The sequence below is a fragment of the Molossus molossus genome, unplaced genomic scaffold, assembly GCF_014108415.1.
Source record: "Molossus molossus isolate mMolMol1 unplaced genomic scaffold, mMolMol1.p scaffold_m16_p_12, whole genome shotgun sequence".
Lineage (NCBI taxonomy): Eukaryota > Metazoa > Chordata > Mammalia > Chiroptera > Molossidae > Molossus > Molossus molossus.
Window position 1 is genome coordinate 55,382,427 of NW_023425347.1, and position 22,037 is coordinate 55,404,463.

The 22,037-nt window shown below is 40.4% G+C and overlaps 1 protein-coding gene across 1 annotated transcript in view; it reads right to left on the reverse strand.

The window, feature by feature from the left end:
- CACHD1 (cache domain containing 1) overlaps positions 1-22,037 on the reverse strand; it is a 216,680-nt gene that overhangs the window by 118,348 nt on the left and 76,295 nt on the right. The window contains exon 2 of the mRNA XM_036257370.1: positions 7,938-8,000. Within this exon, the coding sequence (XP_036113263.1) occupies positions 7,938-8,000 (63 nt within the window). The remainder of the gene's footprint in view (positions 1-7,937; positions 8,001-22,037) is intronic.

A 22,037-nucleotide genomic window follows, 5' to 3' on the forward strand; every position in this document is an offset into this window, starting at 1 on the left:
TTAAAAGACAGAAATTGTCAAAATAGCTTTAAAAAAGTGTTAACTATATTCTTTGTACAAGAGACATCCTTTTAGTAATATAGGCATTGAGAATAAATGCTTATGAAAAGACACATCATGCATACACAGGCTGGAGTGATTATATTAATATCAGGTAAAACAGACTTCAGAGAAAGAGCATTATCATCAGAGATAAAGAATGACATTTCATAATGTCACAAATAACTCATCAGGGAAACCTAACCATCTGAAATGTATACATGCTCAATAATTAAGCCTCAAAATACATGAGATAAAAATAGACAGAACTAAAGGGGGAAAATACACATTTCCACTAGTATAGTTGAAGATATTAACACTCTTCTCAGCAAATGATAGAATTAGACAATATAAAAATCAGACTCAAAATAAATTATCTGAATTATCCACCAGCTTAACCTAATGGATACATAAAGCACACAGCAACCAACAACTGTTGAATATCCATTCTTTTCAAGTTCACATGGTATATTCACCAAGACAGAGCATATGCTGGGTCATAAACCCAAGTTTTAATAAATCAAGGATTTAAATCATACAGAATATGTGCTCTGACCACAATGGAATAAAATTAGAAATCAGTAACAATAAGATATTTAAGAAGACCCCAAGTGTTTTGGAAACTGAACAACACACTTCAAGTAATCCATGCATGCAAGAATAACTCACAAGAGAAACTAGAAAATATTTCAAAAAGTAAAGGATAATGAGAATATATGATAGCATACATTTTGTGGGATGTAACAAAGAAAGCAGTGCTTAGAAGAAACTTTAGAGCTTTAAATTCTTGTATTAAAAAAAAGGGGCATATTGCCCTGGCCGGTTTGGTTCAGCGGTTAGAGCTTCGGCCTATGGTCTAGAGAGACCCGGGTTCGGTTCTTGCTAAGGGCACGTACTTCGGTTGCAGTTTGTCCCCGGCCCTGGTTGGGCCCTGCGGGAGGCAGCCACTCGATGTGTCCCTTTCACGTCAATGTTCCTCTCTCTCTCTTCCTCTCTTTCCTTCCCACTCTATTTGAACAAAAAAATGGAAGAATGTCCTCAGGTGAGGATTAAAAAAAAGGGGGCACAAAAACCAATGACCTAAAATTCCAATTTAAGAAGAAAAGAGCATAATTAACTTAAAATACAAGGAAGAAAATAATGAAGAACATAAATCCATGAAACAGAAAACAAAACTAGTGAAGCCCAGTTCAAGTAATAGTTATTTTACCAACTTGCTGATTTCAAAAGAATTCTAATGTCTTCTAAAATCAGCCGCTGCCAGCAGTCAACAGTTTATGAAGTACTGCATTCGTTATGAAAATATGTTTGCCATTTCATTGAATAAAAAATTATCACAGCAGTGAGAAAGGGAGCAAACTCTTGAAACAATGTGTCCAAGGTGACTGCTTCCTTGAGGGATCCAGTCTACTGCCCCTAGAGGCCCTTTGTCCTTTCGTTTCCTTTCCACTGCTTTTTTTATGGACTATGTTTTGCTACCTTCTGGGGCTCTTGATCAAACACTTATTTTTCTTGATTCAGGTTCAATTTTATACAATGCCTTTATGTGCTCACCCAACTTAATTTCTTAAAGTATTCAAAAATGGAGTCTACAGGAGGCGGTCCACACAAGAATGTGTGCAAGGGATTTGTATTGTCCTGAGGCTGTTGCCATAGTTTTTTGGCAGCAGAACTACATATGCTGAACTAATTAAAGATTCAAAACACATTGTTAAGCAATTCTGAACCACATTCTGAAGGTTAATTTAAAAGAAATAATGAGAAAAAGCAAAGAAAAGTCTATACCATAGAGACTTTTGTGGTAAGAGTCAAGAATCATAAAATGTTTTTTATTAGTTTTAATTATTTTGCTCCCCTAACCAGAAGATATTAACAACATGTTAGATTTAATGCCAAGTTATATAGTATGCACAAGTCAGATCCAACTCTCAATAAGATTTGACTAGTAAGGAGGAGGGCAAGAACCCACGAAGCTCTAGTTTTCATTACCCCAAACAAGAAATGATGGTTAAAAAACTCAAGTCAGGATTCCAGACACTACAAAATATTTTTTTAAAAAGCATGAATAAGTGGTTCTTTTTCAACTAAACCGTGTGAGCTAAAATCAAGAGCACATAGGTCAATAATCTAGTTTGAATAACTAGTCTGTTTTTGGCTTATCAAACAAATCTCACAAACAGTTGTAATTGTTCTTATAATTGTTAAGAGGCTAGTTAGTGTCCTGAGTGAAAACCAAAACCACCGTTAGGGGCACTGAGTCCCCAAACAAGGAGGGAGCCAGAAATCTGGGAACTAAACCAGTGGCAAACCCTGCTTTCACCCCGAGAATGTGGGCATAATCTGGAGACCCTGAGCTTCTACTGTGATGACAGCACAGGGCACCAGGACAGGCGATAAAGCGTAGAGCTTGGCCAAGATGGGACATGTGATGGAAGACACTGCGTAAACCTGCAGTCGGAAGAGCTCAGTATAACAGGGAGTACAGAGGAGACAGCTAGTTCAACTAGAAAGACTGTAAGATATTTGGAATTTTAAAACATACTTCTAAGTAATTAAAAGATCAAAGAAGCAATGATAATAAAAATTAGAATAGACCTAAAACTAAACAGTAAACATAATATATATCATGTTTTGTGGCCACTACTACCATACTTATGCAATATTTTTCTGGAGGCCAGTGTAGCAAGATGCTGAAAAGAAATAAATGGTATAAAAATTAGAGAGAACCAAGACAGTTTTATGTGCCTATATGACTATGTACACAGAAAATCCAAAGGCATCTGCAGGTAAATTACAGAACTAATATGATAGTTTAAGAAGATAACTACATATAAAATAAACACATAAAACTAAAATAGCAACAGTTAGAAAAATATAATTTTAAAGGTATTATTTATAATATAAATAAAATATCTAGAAATAAATCCTACATGCATGGATTTTTGGGTCTTTTGTGAATATATTACAGACTGTGCTATAAGACATGCATATACTAAGTACATGGAGAGCTATACCATGTTAGTAAAGATAGTATCTTCAAATTGATCTATAGATTCGTTGTAGCTCCAATTTAAATCCCAATAGGATTTTTTTCATAATTGGACAAACCGCTTCTAAAATTCATATGTAAGAGCAAAGAACCACAGATGTTCTCAAGAAAAATAAATGAAAGCACAGTGTTACCCAACCAGACATGTGGTACTGGCACAATGAGCAGATTCACCAACAGAACCAAATCAAACTCGCACATACATGGAAGCTTGATTAATGACAGAAAACACACTGAAAACAAATGGGGGGAAGAGACAAACTGTACAATAGAACATCTGGAAATACATATGGGGGGTAAGAAACTGGATATCTACTTCACATCCAACACCAAAATCAATTTCAGGTGGCTAAAAGTCTTAAATGAGAAAGGCAGAGGTTTAAGAAGACAAGATAGGAGAACATCTTCATATCTCTGGGGTAGAAAAGAATTTCTTTCACAAAACAAAAAAAGCAGAAACCAAAAAAGAAAAGATTGATTTAAAAAACTATTAAAAGTAAAACTTCCTTCTTTTTAAAGTTATCACAAGGAAAGTGAAAAGAAAATCCATGAACTGGGAAAATATATTTATGAAACAAATCTGCAAGGAAATCTGATATGATAACCACTGGCCACTTGTGGTTAATTTAATTAAAAGTTAAATTTAAAATTTAATTACTTAGTAGCTCTATCCACATGCTGGGTAGCGGTGCTCAACGAGCACGGATGTGAAACCAGTCATCTCTCAGAAAATTCTCGTGGACAGCACTGATGTAGAACATGTACAGAACTTTTAAACTTCTAAAATGAGAGGCAACCCAATTTTAACAATGGACAAAGGACATTAGCAGACATTTGACAGGACAGGAAAAAAAGTACAAATGTATCATAAAAGTACAAAAAAGTCATTTCAATTTCATTACTAATCAAAGTAAAACAAATGAAACTGATGAGATACAAAATCAGTAATACCAAGTATTGCAAAGGCTACAGAGCAGCAAATTTCTAATACACTGTCTGTAGGAAGGTCACCCATAACAACCACTGAGGAAGAAGTCTGGTGTTACCCAGTCACATTGCACACTCTGGTACCCAGCAGTTCTATTCCCGAAGGGATTCTGCATCTGAGTGCGTCCTTCTCCCCACCTAGGGCATTTGGGAATTGTGCAGATACACATACCTCCACCACCACCACCATTTAATTGGCAGAGGCCAGGGATAACAATGTTCCTTCAATTAAAAGAATTACCCCACCTACACTATGTTCCAGGAGATATGAACAAAAATTAAAACAAACATCATTAATAGAAAAATGGGTACATACATTACATTTAATAGAATAGCACACAGAATTGAAAATAAATTCCCCTTGGCTACAGATCTCAACATGGGTGATTCGAAGGAATATAATGCTGAGTGAAAGTAGTAAGATATATGAATGAAAACAATATATTGAAAATTTATATAAAGAATAAAAATAATGAAACTAAATAATTAATTTGGGTGTGTGTGTGTGTGTTCAATACACATGCATACACAGAAGCAAAGGAACGGCTTAACAACGAATCAGGATAAGGTTATCCCTGGGAGAAGGGAGGAGACACCCACTAGGAAGATCACACAGGTTTTTCTACATAACAATCATGCTTTATTTCTTTAGCTGGGTAGTAGGTTGAGATAGTCATTTTAATTTCTCTATGTATATGTTCTATATACTCTTCATATATTTAAATAAAACTTGACAAATTTAAAAAAGGTAGCTTAATTGCATATTAGCTAGGACCCTTGACCATTCTAAGTTAAAATTAGTAACGCCACCTAACGTACAGAGTTGTTCTGAAATGCAGAGGAGATAATATGTGTGAAAGTGTGAGTGACGGTGATGGAGGACCTACTATAAGGGAGTAAACATAAGAGATAGGCAGTTCCCTAAAGATTTCGTCCTGGGGCCCTGGCCGGTTTGCTAAGTGGTCAGAGCGTCGTCCGGCGGACCAGAGATTTCGTCCTGGGGATCACCAAGGATCTCAGGGCTCAGAGTTCCCAGGAAGTTACTAATCAAGTCAAGAAGACAGTAGGAGTCTCTGTTTCCTCACTACAAAAGGGGGACAACTCCTGTCCAGTTCAACCCACAGGAGTATCATAGTGAAGCACTAGCAAAGTATTTAGTACATATGCAAATACAAGCTTTTATTATTGTTACGGTGACCAGAGGACCGAAAGGGAACTGAAGTCGGGTCAAAGAAGAAAAAATTATTTAGGACCTGGGTACTTTATTTTATTTCTCTTTGTTTTTCTTTCCATTTAATTTGTATTGGTTTCAGGTGTACAGCTTTAGTGCTGAGACAATCATATACTTTACATAGTGTTCCCCCTCATATATCCAGTACCCTAACTGGCACCATACCTAGTTACACAACATTGTCGACTACATTCCTCATGCTTTCTTACATCCTCATGACTGTTTTGTAACTAGCCATTTATACTTATACCCTTCACCTCTTTCCCCCATCACCCCAACCCCAATCCCCTCTGGCAACAACCAGTTAGCTCTGTGGGTATTTTTAAATTTAGGCTAAATGATCATGATAATGACATACTAATTATCTCCAAATACTGGATGCAAAAGAGGCATAAGATCTATTTATTCAGGATTCTTCCAGAGGGCAGATTGGAGAGACTAGACAAACGTTAAAAGTGCATTCTGGGTCAGTATCAGAGAGAACTCTTCACATTCAGAGAGAGGAGACAGAGAACTGACTATGTGGTAATTCTCCTTCATATGAATTATTGATGAAAACAGAGTTAGTGCCCTGGCCAGTGTGGTTCAGTTGGTTGAGCATAGTCCCCTGTACTAACAGGTCATCCGTTGGAGTCCCCGTCAGGGGACATGCCGGGCTGCAGGCTCACTCCCTAATAGGGGGCGTGCAGGAGGCAGCCCACTGATGTTTCTCTCTCTCTCTCTCTCTCTCTCCTCTCCTTCCCTCTCTCTCTCAAGTCAATAAAAACATCATCTTTTAAAAAAGAGTTAGCGGAGACTCCTATTTTGAATGAAAATACAAAATTTTAAAGTGAATTTTGTTAAACTAAAAATACAGGTAATTTTGTGTGGAACTTATTTTGAAAGCTTGTTTAATAGTCCTGAGACTACAGGTAACTCAACGTTTTGAGGCTTCAGCTTCCTCATCTGTAATAAGGACAATATGTTTTCTTCAAGGTTATTTAGGAAAACCGCAGGGATAAAAAATGGAAATTGCCGAGCACCAGGGCCCTAGAAGGGCTATCATTTTAAAAATGTGTTACTGAATGCTTCCAAACTTGTTCCCACTTACATAAAGCAAGGACATCAGTACAAGAAAACAAAACAACCCACACGCTGAAAAACAGTGAAGGGAGGACTTTATCTGTTACTTGAGGGAAGGCAGCAAAACTGATATCCCTGGATCAGTTTCTTTAAAAAGTTATCAAGTGGCCGCTGGGCTCCCCAAAACTTTCCTTGAACGTGCTTTGTGTAGAAATCTTCCCCCTATAAAACCCTTTTAAATCTCATGATCCTAAAGCATTTTCCAGTTTGCTGGAATAAAAATAAAACAGGAATTCTGAAGATAAGACTTGATAGAAGAAATCACTTCATATTCATTATCATTTCAGGTCATTGGTTTTTAAAAACACCTAACGCTCAGAAACAAAACAAAACATTCACAGCTGCTTATATCCTACACATCAAACCGGAAGAAACCAATAAAAAAATTTTAATGTCTATAAATAGGAAATGCTGAACTTCAAGACTAAACCTCAGTAATTTATTATAAACAACTAACAATCCTATATATAACTTCACTCCAAAGACACTTGCAAAGCTTTTGCCTCTTGTATGGCATGTCTCAAGTTCAGATCAACTCAAGCTGTTTTCCATGAATAAAATAAAGGCAGCATCTCAGAAGTTCACATTGTTATGTGTTTTACAAAGCAATCTCTTTACTTCGTGGAGTAAGGAGTGCTCTGCGACACGCGCTGGTTTTCAGCTTGGTCCTTCCTGTCGATCACGTAAGTTTCCATCCCAGCTTCAAATTACCGGTCGCCGGTCACATCATGTAACGAAGTGGGTGGACTAGCTGAAATTAAAACCCAGAATCCTCTCTGCCACCCTTCTTTTCAAGCGCAGATCAATTATTTAGGACGAAGTTCACCAATGCTGTTTTAATTTGGGGAGCAGCCCATGTGAAGCCAGCTATAAATAAAGTGAACAGAATCTGGCCTCAACTTTTTTGACTCCACAGAGCATCACAAGAAGATGGGAGGAAAGAAGCAAAGGAAGAATACAAGAGGAGGAAAGAGAAATTTAAAAAAAAAAGCCAATGTCCACTGAGTGGCTTCTATGCCTGAGCCTCCCACATAGGGATTTCACTCACACTCAGTTAATTAGACATTACTTCATTCAATTCTCACAATCCCATAAGGCAGATACTACACCCCCTTTATGTAAGACTGGGGCTCTGCAGCTCAGAAAGGCTAACTGGCTTACCGGGGGTCACGAGTAAGTAGGAAAACCAGAACTTGACCTGCGCTTGTCTGATTCCAAAACCTGGGCACTGTGTCCTGTATCACGTGAAATAATTTCCTAATATTTTTAAACATGAGTAGTTTAGGAGTTTCCAAAACAACAAAAAGGAATTCAATAGTATATCCCAAGTATAGCACGTATACCAGAAAACTATCCATATAACTGTTATTTCAACTGCCTGTAAGAGCGTGAGGTGGGAGGTTGTCACCAGTGTGTCGTCTGTGAATTCTACACGGTCCAGAGGGCAGGAAACCTCACGTGGAGGCAGACACGGGGACAGCGGGTGTCAAGCACCGAGTAGCGTCTTACCTGCTGCACTTCACTTTCTCCATTTGAGATTTTCTCAGTGTAAACAAAGGAGTTGAATATCCGCTGCAACAAAAAAGAAAATGCACATTAGTTTTCTAAACAGCACAGCCATTCTCTACACGAGTGTATGTGTGTGTGTGTGTGTGTGTGAATAATTTGTTTACACCACAAACAGAGTCAAGCACAAAAAAATTTAATTAAAGTACAGTCATTTTACACAGAGAAATCCAAATATCAGCCAAAGTCAATCACACTTACATAAGCAATACCCAGGCACTTCTGTAGTGAAATAAACCAGATGTTACACTATATTTTTCATTTTCAAAAATACATTTAATTATAGATTTCCGGAGCCCATGCCATTTTATCCGACCGGTATAATCTGACAAAGTTGTGTTTCTCATTTAAATCCTGAACTCCCTGAATGCTATAATTGTTTACAGACACTAAAATCCAATGTAATAAAGCTCTTTGAAAAGGATTCTTTCCATATTCTCTCATGTCCCTGTCCAACCAGTCCCTACCCATATTATCCATCACCTTCGTTACCTAAGCACCCCCTCGGGAGAGTAACATAACAGGGCTTGCCAACTATGCGTGGCCTTAAGAGAAGATGCAGTTTTTACATGCCAGGAAATATGACGGCCGTGCCAAGACATGAGTCCAAACTGTGACACACAAGTACACATTCTTCCACTGGTTTCTGCCTCGCTGGTGCCCATTCCTCCATACATTGCCTGCATTTAAAATGCCTCTGCAGACCCTGGACTTCATCAAAACCTGTCGTGACTAAGCAATCACAAGAAATTAACATATAACACACAAACAAAAAAATGAGAATCCAAGATATGTGTCTAGTAGAGGCACCAAAATAAAAAAGAGCAGCAGCCTCATCATTTCTCCTAAAACTTGAAGGATACCTCTGCAACGCCCCAGATGAGTAAGGGGTCAGACCTGGAGACGTCAGCCAAAATTTCCCTTTGGCCTTTGTATCTCACTGCCAAGGGTTTGTCAGCGTCTGGGACAGCTTCCCAGACAGCCTAACACACCTGCAAGGTTGTGATGAGGAAGACAAGTGCCAAGTTCATCAAGTGCTGTGCAAATGAAGGAGGATCGGGGTGCGGGGGGGGGAGGGGGGCAAACATCTTGAGAAGAATTGAGGTGGAATGCGATGGAATTACAGGCTAGAAAATTCTATTTGTGCATTAGCATAATTTTCCAATGCTCCACTCATTATTTTCTCTTTCTTTCCTAAAAATGACTCTGCTGATAGGAAAGGTACAGACTTTCCGTCTTGGTGATAACATTAATGATATTGGCTACTATTTACTGAATGCTGATGATGAGGCAGACACTATTCTGAGCCCGTCACATCTATTTACTTATTTAAGTCTCATAAAACATCTTTGTGACGGGTATTATTATCATCTCCATTATATAGATGAAGAAACTGATATGCCTAATGCAGTACATACATTGGATTTCATATGCAAACCTTATTTAGTCTTTATAAGAAAATTACTGCAGCTCCTACGATGCAACAGTAAGAGCCTGGGGAAGTCACATAATTTCCCCAAAGTCTTTTGGCAAGGCTGGAATCTGAACCCAGGCAGTGGGACCCCAGATCCGGTGCTCCAACCTCTATTGTCTCATAAGGATTTGCTACCTATCCATATATCCATATAAAAACCACTCCAGTTAGGAGCTAACACCAAACATAATGCAGACAAACAATCCTCTATGTGTAATTCTAAATTCAAAAGGTACTGGAAATCAGAAGTTTTGTATGACACACCCATTAGTAAAATGTGACATGACCTGAACTTATTTGGCAGTAAGCCCTAACTTCAACTGACACGTATTTATAGTCTTCATTAAACCATTTAGTGTGAGTATTCATTCATTTTGATGCAGATATATTAATGCACAGGGTTCTGCTCCAGACCTTACTGGGGGTGTTTTACCATCAAGATCGCCCTGGCCTGTGTGGCTCAGTTGCTTGAGCATTGTCCCACGCACCGAAAGAAAGCCAGTTCGATTCCCAGTCAGGCCACATACCCAGGTTGCAGGTTTGATCCCCAGGGGTGCGTGAGTGAGGTAACCAATCAATGTTTCCTTCTCCCATCCATGTTTCCGTCTCTCTCCCTCTCCCTTCCTCTCTCTCTAAAATCAATAAAAACATAGTTTTTTTAAAACAGCATCAGAATTCTGAATCCTAAATAGATTGTTTCAGGAAAGGGATTATGAACCTGTAGGCTTCCCTTCCTACAACTCTAAGTTCCCAGTTTTCCGGTAAGCACCTTACAATGCTTTTAGAGGCTGGGTCAATGTCACTACCACCCATAATCACATACTAAGTATTTCCATAGAATTTGATTTTCAAAACCTGCTCAGTACCAAGAAATCACTTTTTTTTTTATCCTCACCCGAGGATATTTTTCCATTTTTTGTTCAGATAGAGTGAGAGGGAGGGAGAGAGAGAGAGAGAGGAAGAGAGAGGGAGGGAGGGAGAGAAAAAGAGAGAGAGAGAGAGAGAAATATCAACGTGAAAGGGACACATCGAGTGGCTGCCTCCCACACGGCCCTGACCCAACCAGGGCCGGGGACAAACTGCAACTGAGGTACATGCCCTTAGCGGGAACGGAACCCGGGTCTCTCTGGACCACAGGCCGGCGCTCTAACCGCTGAGCCAAACCAGCCAGGGCCCAAGAAAACACTTTTATTAAAAATTAACATGTTATATAGAATGTCTCCAGATCTTGATGAGTGTGGTCGATTTCTTATTTCATTTGTGGCAATGACATCCCAGTGTTAAAAGAACAGCGAATTTCTCAGCAGTATAAGGAATGTATGCCGGGGAAGTGTTGAGGCGGTTTCAGTCCGTCTTGCTCAATTATTACCTTAACAATTATTCACAATGACTGCTAATACTCTTACGTAGATATTTTCATGGCTTGTAAACATGTCTCTACACCAAGTACATGTCGATGGGTAAAAGAAAATTTTAAAAGCGAAAAGGAAGCTATAGGGATGAGCCGTAGTGATTCCGTAGCCTTCTTATGTTATACAACCCTCAGCCTGACCCCTCTTGCAGAGGTGAAAGATGGTCTGACCACAGTTTGGGGCTATCACCAAAGAAAGAAATGTGCCCCTCTCCTTTCCCTGTGGGGAGGGATGGTGGTAGTGAGAAGCCAGCAGAACCCAGACAAGTAACTCATAACGAAACAGGTGCCTGCAGCGTCCAGTGCAAGGTCACAGGATCAGGCATATGTGTGTGCGCAAGATCTCAAGGTGCAGAGGGAGCCTCCCCGACACTCTGGCTCAGTGACTTCCAGCTGGTGTGCCGCAAGGAGGTGTAAAACATGCAATACCTGACTGTTTAGTTGTTCACTGATTTCTCCCTCCACCCCCAACAAAAATGACAATGGCCAAAACAACAATAGCCATCCAGTGTGAATGAATCAAAATTATACCTATTTTTTGTCGGATCAGCAGAAAATATATTTTTTGGTGTGCCATAGGATTTTAGTGTGTCATTTGATGAAAAAGGTTGAAAATCGCCACTCCAGTTCAACAGACAGTACTCTTCGTTCTTAAAACACAGGGCCTGCTAAGCCAAGCTCTCAAAGGCCTAGGTTTAGTACTTTCATAGTTTTATAATTTCACAAAAATGGTCATGTTTGATCCCCACAACAACCCTGTGTGGTAGGCAGGGATCTGAAACCAATTTTATAGATCTAAAAACTAGGGCTCAAAAGTTAGACAATGTTTCACAGGTAAAAAACTCAAGTGCTGAGGTTGGAACCCAGGTCTTGAGTTAAAAACAAGCATTGCTTTTATTATTTTTTTTTTTTTTGTTTCTTTATCCTCAACCGAGGACATTTTACCATTTTTTGTACAGATAGAGTGGGAGGGAGAGAGAGGAAGGGAGAGAGAGTGAGAAACATCGACGTGAAGGGACACATCGAGTGGCTGCCACCCACACAACCAACCAGGGCCGGGGACAAACTGCAACCGAAGTACGTGCCCTTAGCGGGAACCGAACCCGGGTCTCTCCGGACCGCAGGCTGACGCTCTAACCGCTGAGCCAAACTGGCCAGGGCAAGCATTGCTTTTAGCAAAGCTATTAAGTTTATTCACCGCATCTTTTTGTTCAGGATAATCTGGGAATCCTAATGCCTGCATGTAGAAAAAAAATGAGCATTTGGGGTTTCTTCTATCCATTTATCTTAAGCAAGATACAACGTGCTAGTATAAACTTATACATATCACCAACGTCGGAAATGACTAAGAGTCCCAGACAAAGGTTTTTATTACTTTCTATTGCTACGTGAAACTATGAAAGGCATAGAATACAGGATTGTGGGGGTGTGGATGTGTGTGTGTGTGGGGGGGGGCTTTCGTTTTTAATTTGAACCAAGAATTCCAAAGGATATACCCAGCTGTATTTGGTGACTTTTGGGTAGAGTTTCTTGGTTTCTAGAGGACTTGGAAAATGTAAATGGAAAAGTTTCCCTAAAACATAAAAATGATGAGCAATCCCCAAGATCAGCTTCTTCAGTCCTCGAGGAGGATTTATTCAAGGAACAGGTTAGGGACTAGGTGGGTGGGTAGCCGGTGTTCTATTCCCAAGTTGCCATGTTCCATATCCTAGTCCCCTGGGGGACCAAAGGAATTCCAGAAATTTGAACTCTTCATTTGAGCACAACCTAGAGGGAGTCTGAACCCTCTCCTCAGTGTACAAATCCCTCCAAGTAATGGCCAGGACACTGCCCACCTTTGCCCATTACTCTTTCTCACTCCCGTCAAATACCGAAAGTAAATGTGTTTCATTTCAAATTGAAAAGGTCATTAAAATGGATGAGGTTTTAAAAAGTTATTTTACCCAGAAATACTTCACTGAATCCCCCTTATTAGCTAAATGCATCCCCACACTAAAAAGAAAACAACAGCAGCAAGACGCCTGATTCTTCATGCTCACAAAAACTGAGTGCTCCAAAGACAAACTGACCTGCCTCTCAGTAACGCACCCGCTTTGGAAAACTGGCAATATCTTCCAAAGTGAACTACATGCATATCCCATGGCCCAGCAGTTCCCATCCGGGGTCTACACTGAGCAGAAACATGCTCCTACATTTATCAAAAGAAAAGCCTAAGACTCTTCATAGCGGCACTACTCACAAAACCCCCACCTGGAACACATCCAGATGTTTCTCAGCAATGGAAGAGACAATTCACACAGTGGAATATTCGGCGATGAGAATGAACGCACAGTTGGACCATTAGTGAACATGTGACTCGCACATAGTAATATTGAGTGAAAGAAGCCAGACACCAGAAGACAAAGTGTACAATTCCATTTCTATCACGTTGAAAAAAGCAGACAGAACTAATATCCTGCTGGAAGTCAGGCTAGCGGCTACCCTCCGTGAGAGAGTGAACAGAACAGGGCATGGGGGCTGCCCCTGGCAGGCTGAACCGCCCCATTTCCTGATCTGGGGGCTGGCACAGGGATGCATTCACTCTGTGCGAATCCATCAAGTGGCCCGCTTACGACCGTGCGCTCTTCTGCATGTACGCCACACTTCAATAAGTTTACTTTAAACGTACATTCTAGGCAGTCTCTTTAATATATGAGCTGGCCAAATGTTCTTGTATGTTTTTAAACCTATACATTTTTTTTTAAAAAAAGGACAAGAATCTAGTAACTGGGCTATTATAAATACTCAAAAAAAACCAACTCCCCAATCTGTAATCCAGATGAAATGGGGACTGTACCCACTAGAGCGTCACGTAGGAATTTTATAGGGAAGGTCTCCTGAGCCCTCCCTGAGGCTACATGGTAATTGTTCCCTCAAACTCGAAGCACGGAGCAAATATTACTTAGTTCTTCAGCTTCCCATCAATGCTACTGCATGGACCTGAATTTTCAGCAAATAAAAGGTGTCTTTATTAGAGTTTCGTCCAACCTGGATGCTCTAAACTTAGATTACACAATTTAATCAAACCCCCCTTGCTGCGTATTCTATTCCTTCATTCCCTAAGCACTGCCTTCCCCCTCCTCCCTCGAAATGGAAGTTCGATTTCAATCAAGTTAGAAGTTGAAGAGTCATGTAACAATAAATCCAGTTCCCCTGCCTCTACTGCAAGAGAAGAGAAGAGGTGCTGCTCTGTCTGTACCTGCCTGTGTGTGCTGGTGGCCGGCTTCCCCCACCTCCGACGGGCTGCCCTAGTTCTTCCCTGTCCCCACTCCCCACTCCACTGACCCGCCTTCCCTACCCCTCTCCTTCCCTCCAGATCTCGCTATTTAATTGAGCCTGCTTAACAGATGGCAAGAGAATTCCACTTTGCTGGAACAGGAACGATTCATGAGTCTTTAATAACATGCTCAGTCCAGACCATTGGCCCCACCTCACTCCTCCCACAGCTGTGCCAGGTTTTTAACTAGGTATTTAAATGAATGATGCAGTACAATGTCACAGTGAAGAAATAAATACCTTTATAAGCCTAATGAGATTCTGTTGGTCTCCCTCCCTGATCTGTGCTAAGAAAATGCAGGGCTGGATTTTTATTCAAAAGATCATTCTCTTGATGTTTACAGGTCTTTTCCCCAAGCCCACAGGGCTGACAGTTCACGAATAGCTTAATTTTGCTCTGGATTTCTTCCTCTGATCTAGGAATTGCAGCCAAAGGGGAGGAAAAGATAGATCACCACTGTTATCTCAAGAAGCTGACCAACATTACCCATTAAAAGAGAAAGTGCTGCCATTAAAACAAACTCCAACAATCACTGCACAGGGAAGGAAAGGCAACTTAATTTAAGTGTTCCAGGAAAGAAAACATATGCATGACTTTATTCCGCCCTAAGCATACCCCATGAATAATCTTTTACAAGGTTACAAGAGATCCCTCCTGCCCAGATTAGACATTGTCTGATTTTTACAGACTATTTAACCTCACACTGTTAAACATATGGAATGTCCAGAAAATGACATTATCTGAGGCGGCTCATCATTCCGCACACCAAGCTTGCAAATCCGGCGCAATAAATCTCAGTCACTTTTAAACATCTCTAACCTTGTCCATTCTGAATACAGGTGGCTCAAGAAAATAGTTCACTGAAAGTATTAAAAAAGGGTATTACCAAAAAAGAAAAATCGAAAATAACCCATATGTTCAACCATAGGGGACCAATTAAATTACTCGTCATGCAATCAAGAATAGATTGCACAGCTATTACAATAAATTTGTCACTGTTAATATTTTAAAAACAGCATTTGCATATACAAATACTGTTCTGATTAGGCATGTGGGGAGATGCATTGTGCATAATAACGTTACCACGTATACTATCAAGGGCCCAGATGGACTCGGGCTTCACAACACGTGATCCCATTTAATATTCACAAGGACCTTTCAGAGTAGTTACTTTGTCCTCATTTTGCAGAGGAGGAAACTGAGGTTCTGAGAGCTTTAACTTGCTCAAAGTTGACCACTGGTAAGTAAATGGCCAAGTCTGGATGCATAATTGGCCTTGCTTCCAAGTTTATGCACTGTCTTCTATGCAAACACGATGTGAGAGAGAAAAGTTATGTGAAATCTAGAAAATGACCAAAATAATAACAGCGCTTGCCTGTGCCTAAGGAATCCAAAATATATTTTCTTTCTTTCCCATCCCTCGTCTCAAAATAGAGCATGTATTTCCTTTGTAATGGATAATGACAAATATTTTTCAAAGAGCTGCCACACTCGAAAAAGGGAGCACACATTTGGAGCTACAACTGAACTCCGCAAAGAACCATCTGCACCAGATCCCCACCGTGGTGCTTTCGGAGGAAAAGATAAACACAAGGCCTTATGCATGAACCTCACTATAAAAGCTAGATCTTGAACACCACAGAGTCTTGCAAGAAGCAGGGCTATCCATTTCACCACCAAGGGAAATGCTTAGGTACTGAAAATCAGGGCAGAGGAAGAGGCCTAGATTGGGAACTCAAAACAAAACTAATCAGCACACAATAGATGACCTTGTGCAAATGGTACACCGGGCACCGTGTCCTCACCTAACAGACTTCCTGGTTCTGGTTTAAAGTTGCTGTATATAAAAATGGTAATAGCTGTTGCGTATTTAGTGCTCTATTTCTGGCAGTAGGTACTTGATATGTATTAACTCACTTAACCTCATAAATGTGAAGAATAATTTATATGGAGTGCACTAAAAACATTACGAATGTATTTCACATACCGTTATGATAGTCCAATCGCCTTGAAAGTTATTCTATCATTATTCTATTCTCGTATTGTTTTTAAAGGCTATTCTCTTAATGATAGTTATTCGATGATGGAGGTATGGGGACAGCAAATATGCATACAGATACTTACCAACTCCAGTCCCACTTCATTCTTATCCACCTCCCACCAATGGTACTCTCTCCTTTCTCTGAAGGTCTGTAGCAAAGACTGTCCCTGATGCGATTTAAACAATATGTGCACTGTAGAAAATTTGAAAATATGTAAAAGGAAGAAGAGGAAAAAAAGTCCGTTGTCTGACTACTCAGTAAAAATCAACTACTGTTTACATTTTACTTTATTTCCTTCCACTCTTTTAGATTTCTAGGTCCTACCTTTGATTATGCCACAGTTTCTTACCACAGTGCACTGTAGACAGAAAGCATAAATAAGCATTTGTGCATCCATTAATCTAGGCATAAAATCACTCAGATCGTTATTGTGGTTGGTTCCTCAGCCAGCTGGCAAAAAAATGAGGAAGGTATCCTTTCGCTTTAAGATAAAAAAATTTGTTTTTCCTTCCCTATCCTCTATTGGCTCTAAATATACACAAACAGCCTTGCAGATACTTCAAGTTCACAAAAGAATCAAATTATTAATTCCTTAGTCTGATGCCATTTAGCTTAACACCCTTCAAACCAACATGAACTCTGAATAGTGAGAAAGCATGTGGGAGAGGCACACTTGGTGACAAGTGTCACCTTCACAAAGGGCTGCCTGTTTTGGTCCACTCCATCCCTCAAAAGAAATTACCGCCAAAAAGGAGTCGTTTGCAGTCTTGATTTAGCAGGGAAAATCTAAAGCAATAATCTCAGCGAGCAAAGTTTCTAGTCCTGATCACTTGATTTCCTGTTGTAGCATTCAAAACCAGGAGTGAGTAAATGTGAAGCCAGAGAACAAAGACAGGCAAAACAAGACAGAAACCCTTCCCTAAATGCAATAAAGCTTCGGAAGGGTTATTGGACTTTTTTTTTTTTTTTGTCGTTGTTGTTTTGGCTTTCAAAGGGGGTAAGAGGGAAAAGGCAAGTAAATCAGTTCCACATGCTGGAAAGATCCAGCCTTTAGCCAATGTAACTCGACTATAAGTTAATATTCATGACAATGCACATGGCAACCTCTCAGAAATGAAAAGCTGAGTTGCCCAAATGCTTTGCAGATGGTGCCAAATTTCCACTCCCCTGACTCCGAATTCTCCCAGTCTCCACCCCCAAGATCTCCGTTAAGGCTTTTTTGTTTTGTTCCACCTTGAGGGAAAAAAAGAAAGGAGAGTTATGTAATGGCTGTGCATTTACTCCTGGGGTGGGGGTGGCACTTTCAGTGATAAGCCTTTAATATTTAGTGTTCTGTGCGCGCACAAACCCACACACAGGATCAGGTACTCAAGAATCCGTCAGTCAAGCACAGGGAACTGGAAACCCTAAAATGCTTAACCTTCCAGACCGAAGCAACGATGTTTAATGATAACTCAGTCAATCAATCGCGTCCTTTCTGAAGGAGTCAGAAACCACGTACAAGATGGCCCCGCACTCTTAAGAAGCTAACTCTAGTTGGGAGGTAAAATTAAGAACAAAAAAGTATGCCCTGGCTGGTTTGGCTCAGCAGTTAGAGCATCGGCACTCGGACCAAAGAGTCGCAGGTTCAATTCCGGTCAAGGGCAGGTGCCTGGGTTGTGGTTCCACCCCTGGCCCTGGTCAGGGTCATGCAGGAGGCAACCAGTCAGTGTGTCCCTCTCATCTCAATGTTTCTCTCTCTCCCTTCCTTCCTTCTACTCTATCTGAAGATAAATGGGGAAATATCCTCAGGTGAGGATTAAAAAAAAAAAAGAATGAAAAGGTAACAGTGAACAATGCAATACAAAACTCGGTGTGAACTCAGTACGCTGGGCAGAGGCTCCAGGTGCTGGGAGTGGGTAAGAAGAGGAAACATCTCCAAGAGATGGGACTTGGGCTGGACTTTGTGGTCAGATTTAAACAGTAAAGGAGAAAAAGAGCTTGGATGAGAGAACTTCAGAGCATTCAAGGAGAGGGTCTGTACTTAGTGCTTTAAACCAAGCACCGTTCTAGAGGACAGGGATTCCGGCACGAGCAATAACAAAACCCCTGCCTAAGTGGACCCCATCTTCGAGGTCTCTTGGTCTCAATGAAACTCATAAAGGACTTACTAAAGCACTGCCCCGTATACTAGGACGGGTTCACATTCTAGTGAAAGACCCCAAAGTCAGTAATTGCAATCCAAAGTCAGTTTCACAAGGGGAGCTTCTGAAAATAAAATGGAACGAAATGGAATAATGACAAGGATAGACTGTGGAGGTATTTCAAGCCTAGAAGAGGAGTTGGGTTTTATGCATATGGTAGGCACTTAATAAATATTTTCTGAATGGGTATATAAATAAATGTATATTTGCCAAAGAAAAAAATATTTAGCTGGGGAGTGACATGATGAAATAGGTGATTTAAGAATGTTTATATTCCACATGCTCAGAACCATGCACCTACTTTCCTAACACTGTCCCTCCATTTAGAAATGGTTGCCATCCCGAGGTGACAACTTTGAGAACCAAATGAGCTGGATCAGGTTCTAGTCTGACACCTGAAGGACCTTGAAGTTTTCCCTGTGTCTTATCTCCTCCGTAAAATTGTAAAATCCTCTGAGGGACTGTCTCATCCAAATCTGCAAAAATCCCTACAGCACTGGACCAACATTATGGATTGAGACTGAGAAATATTAAAAAAAAATAATTTAGGAATAACTTAATGGAAAACAACTGCTGTGGTTTAAAGCACAGTTGCAATGTTGCATTCTCACATGAAGACTAGGTTTTTGGCATTTTAAAATATGCTACTGTGAGGCTGTGGGGTGTTTTTCAAATGAAATGTTCCTTTTTACCATATCCAAATAGAGGGAATTTTTATATATGCAATTTCGGTATGTCCTTTTATTTAAAGAGATGCTTTTTTAAAGTACAATCATTAGGTACAGAACTATAAATCAAAACTTATCACAAAAGTAATAGTGTCGAATTGCAACTTTGTACGAACTAGCTCTCTGCCTGGTGAAGTCATTTAGCCTCCCTAGGTCTTGTTCCCTCCACCTATAAAATAGAAAACTAGGCTAGATTATATAAAAACTCGGTGACCCTAAAATTTCCACTCTATTATTGCGCTAGAATTTTATTAAAATGCCAATTGCTGGACTTTTGAGAAGCCACTAATGCTGGGTCTTTCTGCCATATGGCTGGATATTTCAAGAAAATTATATTTGCTGATATAGTCTGAATTAAATTGTGTGTTTTTTAATGTTATAAACATATCTATAAAACTTGCTGCAAGAGGAGTGGTCAAGTGTTGAAGGGATGCCTTTTTTAAGAAGAAAATTGAAATAAAGAGAGAAAGCCAATCCGGAGAATGGTGAGCTTAAACGTGGGCAAATAAGACGTGAATCAAAGCAGTTTGCCTTTATGGAATAAGCGCGATACTAATATGGATGCATACATGTCTCCCAGGTCCTCCTGACTATTGTTTTTCAGGTTCTCACAGGCAGGGTGCTTGTCACGCATGTCGAGAGCCATGGTAACAACCCTGGCCGGTAATGGCTCCAGCACCACATGCCCCGAGTCTCAGTGGTAATTATTAACTCACATCTTGATGAACGATGGCTCTCTGGGCTCAGGTGCAAAGCAGAACTTTAATAAATAAATAAATGCTGGTTAAAATTTGTCTTCAAGTGTTTAGGGCTTTACAAAAAAAAAAAAAAGAACCGTTTAAAAGGAATTTTAAAAAAATCCTCTTGTTGCCTTGGAGATATGGGATTTGCCCCATTTCCTAATCTGTAAAAAAGAGAGGTGACAGTAACAGGTACCTCCTGGGTTTTTGTGAGATCCAGTACCTGCACAGCACTTATTCCCTACATGTGGTAAGAGCACAATGTATAGTAACTTTTAAAACTGCTTCAAAAAGAACAACTATTCCCAGTAAGAAGTCATTTGAGATTGTCCGTGTCCCCATCCGAAGGCCAGGAACTTTTCCAAGTCAGCATTTCTGAAGTTCTCCAAAGTGACAAGATGCATTAAAAGCGCTGCATTTCCAGGAAACGGCTTTCACATTCGTTCCCAGCGCCTTTACAAGCTTGGCTCCCAGTCTCAACAAACTGACTTCTTCAAGTTTCTTGAGAAACCCACATGCACGCTGGGTCCTTGAGAAAGAGACTTTTCCCCCTGATTACTGATAGGACCTGGCAGGGAACACCTGTCTGAGCACACCCCACATCTCCAGTTCACTTGAGCCCAAGGCTTTATAAACACGCCAAGGAGGCCGAAGGAGTCAAGTGAGATTGGAAATTGGGTTGCGGAGGTGCTGCTGGTGCCTCCCAACCTAGCACAGCTCAACAAACGGGGTCGCGGGCTTCCGGCGGAGCAGCACAAGGACCAGGAGAGAGGTAAGCAGTCCTAAAATTTCAACCTGCACGGACTAAGTAAACAGGTCCTGCCAGAGAGGGGGAAAGGCGAAGATCAGCTCTACCCCCAACACCTCCCAGACCCACCCAAACAGAGGCACGAAGATCAAACCCCCTTTAGTGCTGTCCTTAAATATTTACTTTCACATTGTATTGCAAGTATTTGTTTATAAACATTAGTAGTGACCTCACAGAGGGCAAGGACAACTCCAGCTCACCTGCAGAGGAGCAAAGAAACTCAGTTCTGGGCTTGGGATCACCCAGACCTCAGCTACCTGAGCTGCGTGGCAAACTATTTAAACCTTCTGAGCCCGTTTCCTCACAAGAATTGAGGCAAAATACCCCCAAGTCCACAGAGATAGAACAAAGGGATAATCCCCACCTTTTGCTGTTACATTCGAATGGAATGACAAACTAGGATGGTGTCTGGCATATTGTTGTTGCCCAATTAAGCATAGCTGGTATTAAAATTCTTATCATTTCTTTGAATCTATTACATCCAGTGTGATTGCCATTATATGTCCAATAAATGCTTAATGAATAAATAAAAGATTTGGTACAACTTTCTCATTTGACAGGAGAAGAACCAAGTCTCAAAGAAGGAATGGGGTACGTCAGCAACCAGGGACAGAACCCAACACTGGATTATATTTCTTAACTTGCTTTCTTTTCATGTAATTTTAAAAATCTAGCTGCACTGGATACTGAACTAAAACTTAAGCCCCATTTATTTACCCTACAATTCCAGTTGGAACAGGAAGGGAAACTACATTATCTAAAACGACTGAACAAGGATTAAACCAGAACATCAAATTCTTCTTCCCAGCAAGTAAATATTTAATTTGGCCCCAGTTCCTGGAAGGGAGCATGGCACAGTGGAGAGCACGGCTTTGGAAGGAAGGGAGCTGGAGTACGGCCCTCAGCTCCACGACTCACTGTGGGGTCGGAAGCATGTTGTTCAAATGCCCAGAGCCTCCATTTTCCCATCTCTAAAAATGGGTGTAATGACACCTATCTTTGGGCAGGGACTATGAATGGGTAGTTTCTTTTGGGGATGGTGAAAATGTTCTAACGTTAGATTTTGGTGGTGGTTGCACAACTCTGGAAATATACTAAAAATCATGGAATTACATACACTTCCAATGGGTCACTTAATGGAATGCAAACTATATCACAGTGATATCAACCTGATGTCATAACGGCGAGGACTTAGTTACTATCTATGTGAGGAATATGACGGAAAGCACATAGTAGGTGCTCAATAAATTATATAAAGTGGATTTCCCTTGCAAAGGTAGTGATTATTAAACTTGAGAGGTACAAAACAAATCCTGGTTTGCTTATGCAATGCAGATTTCT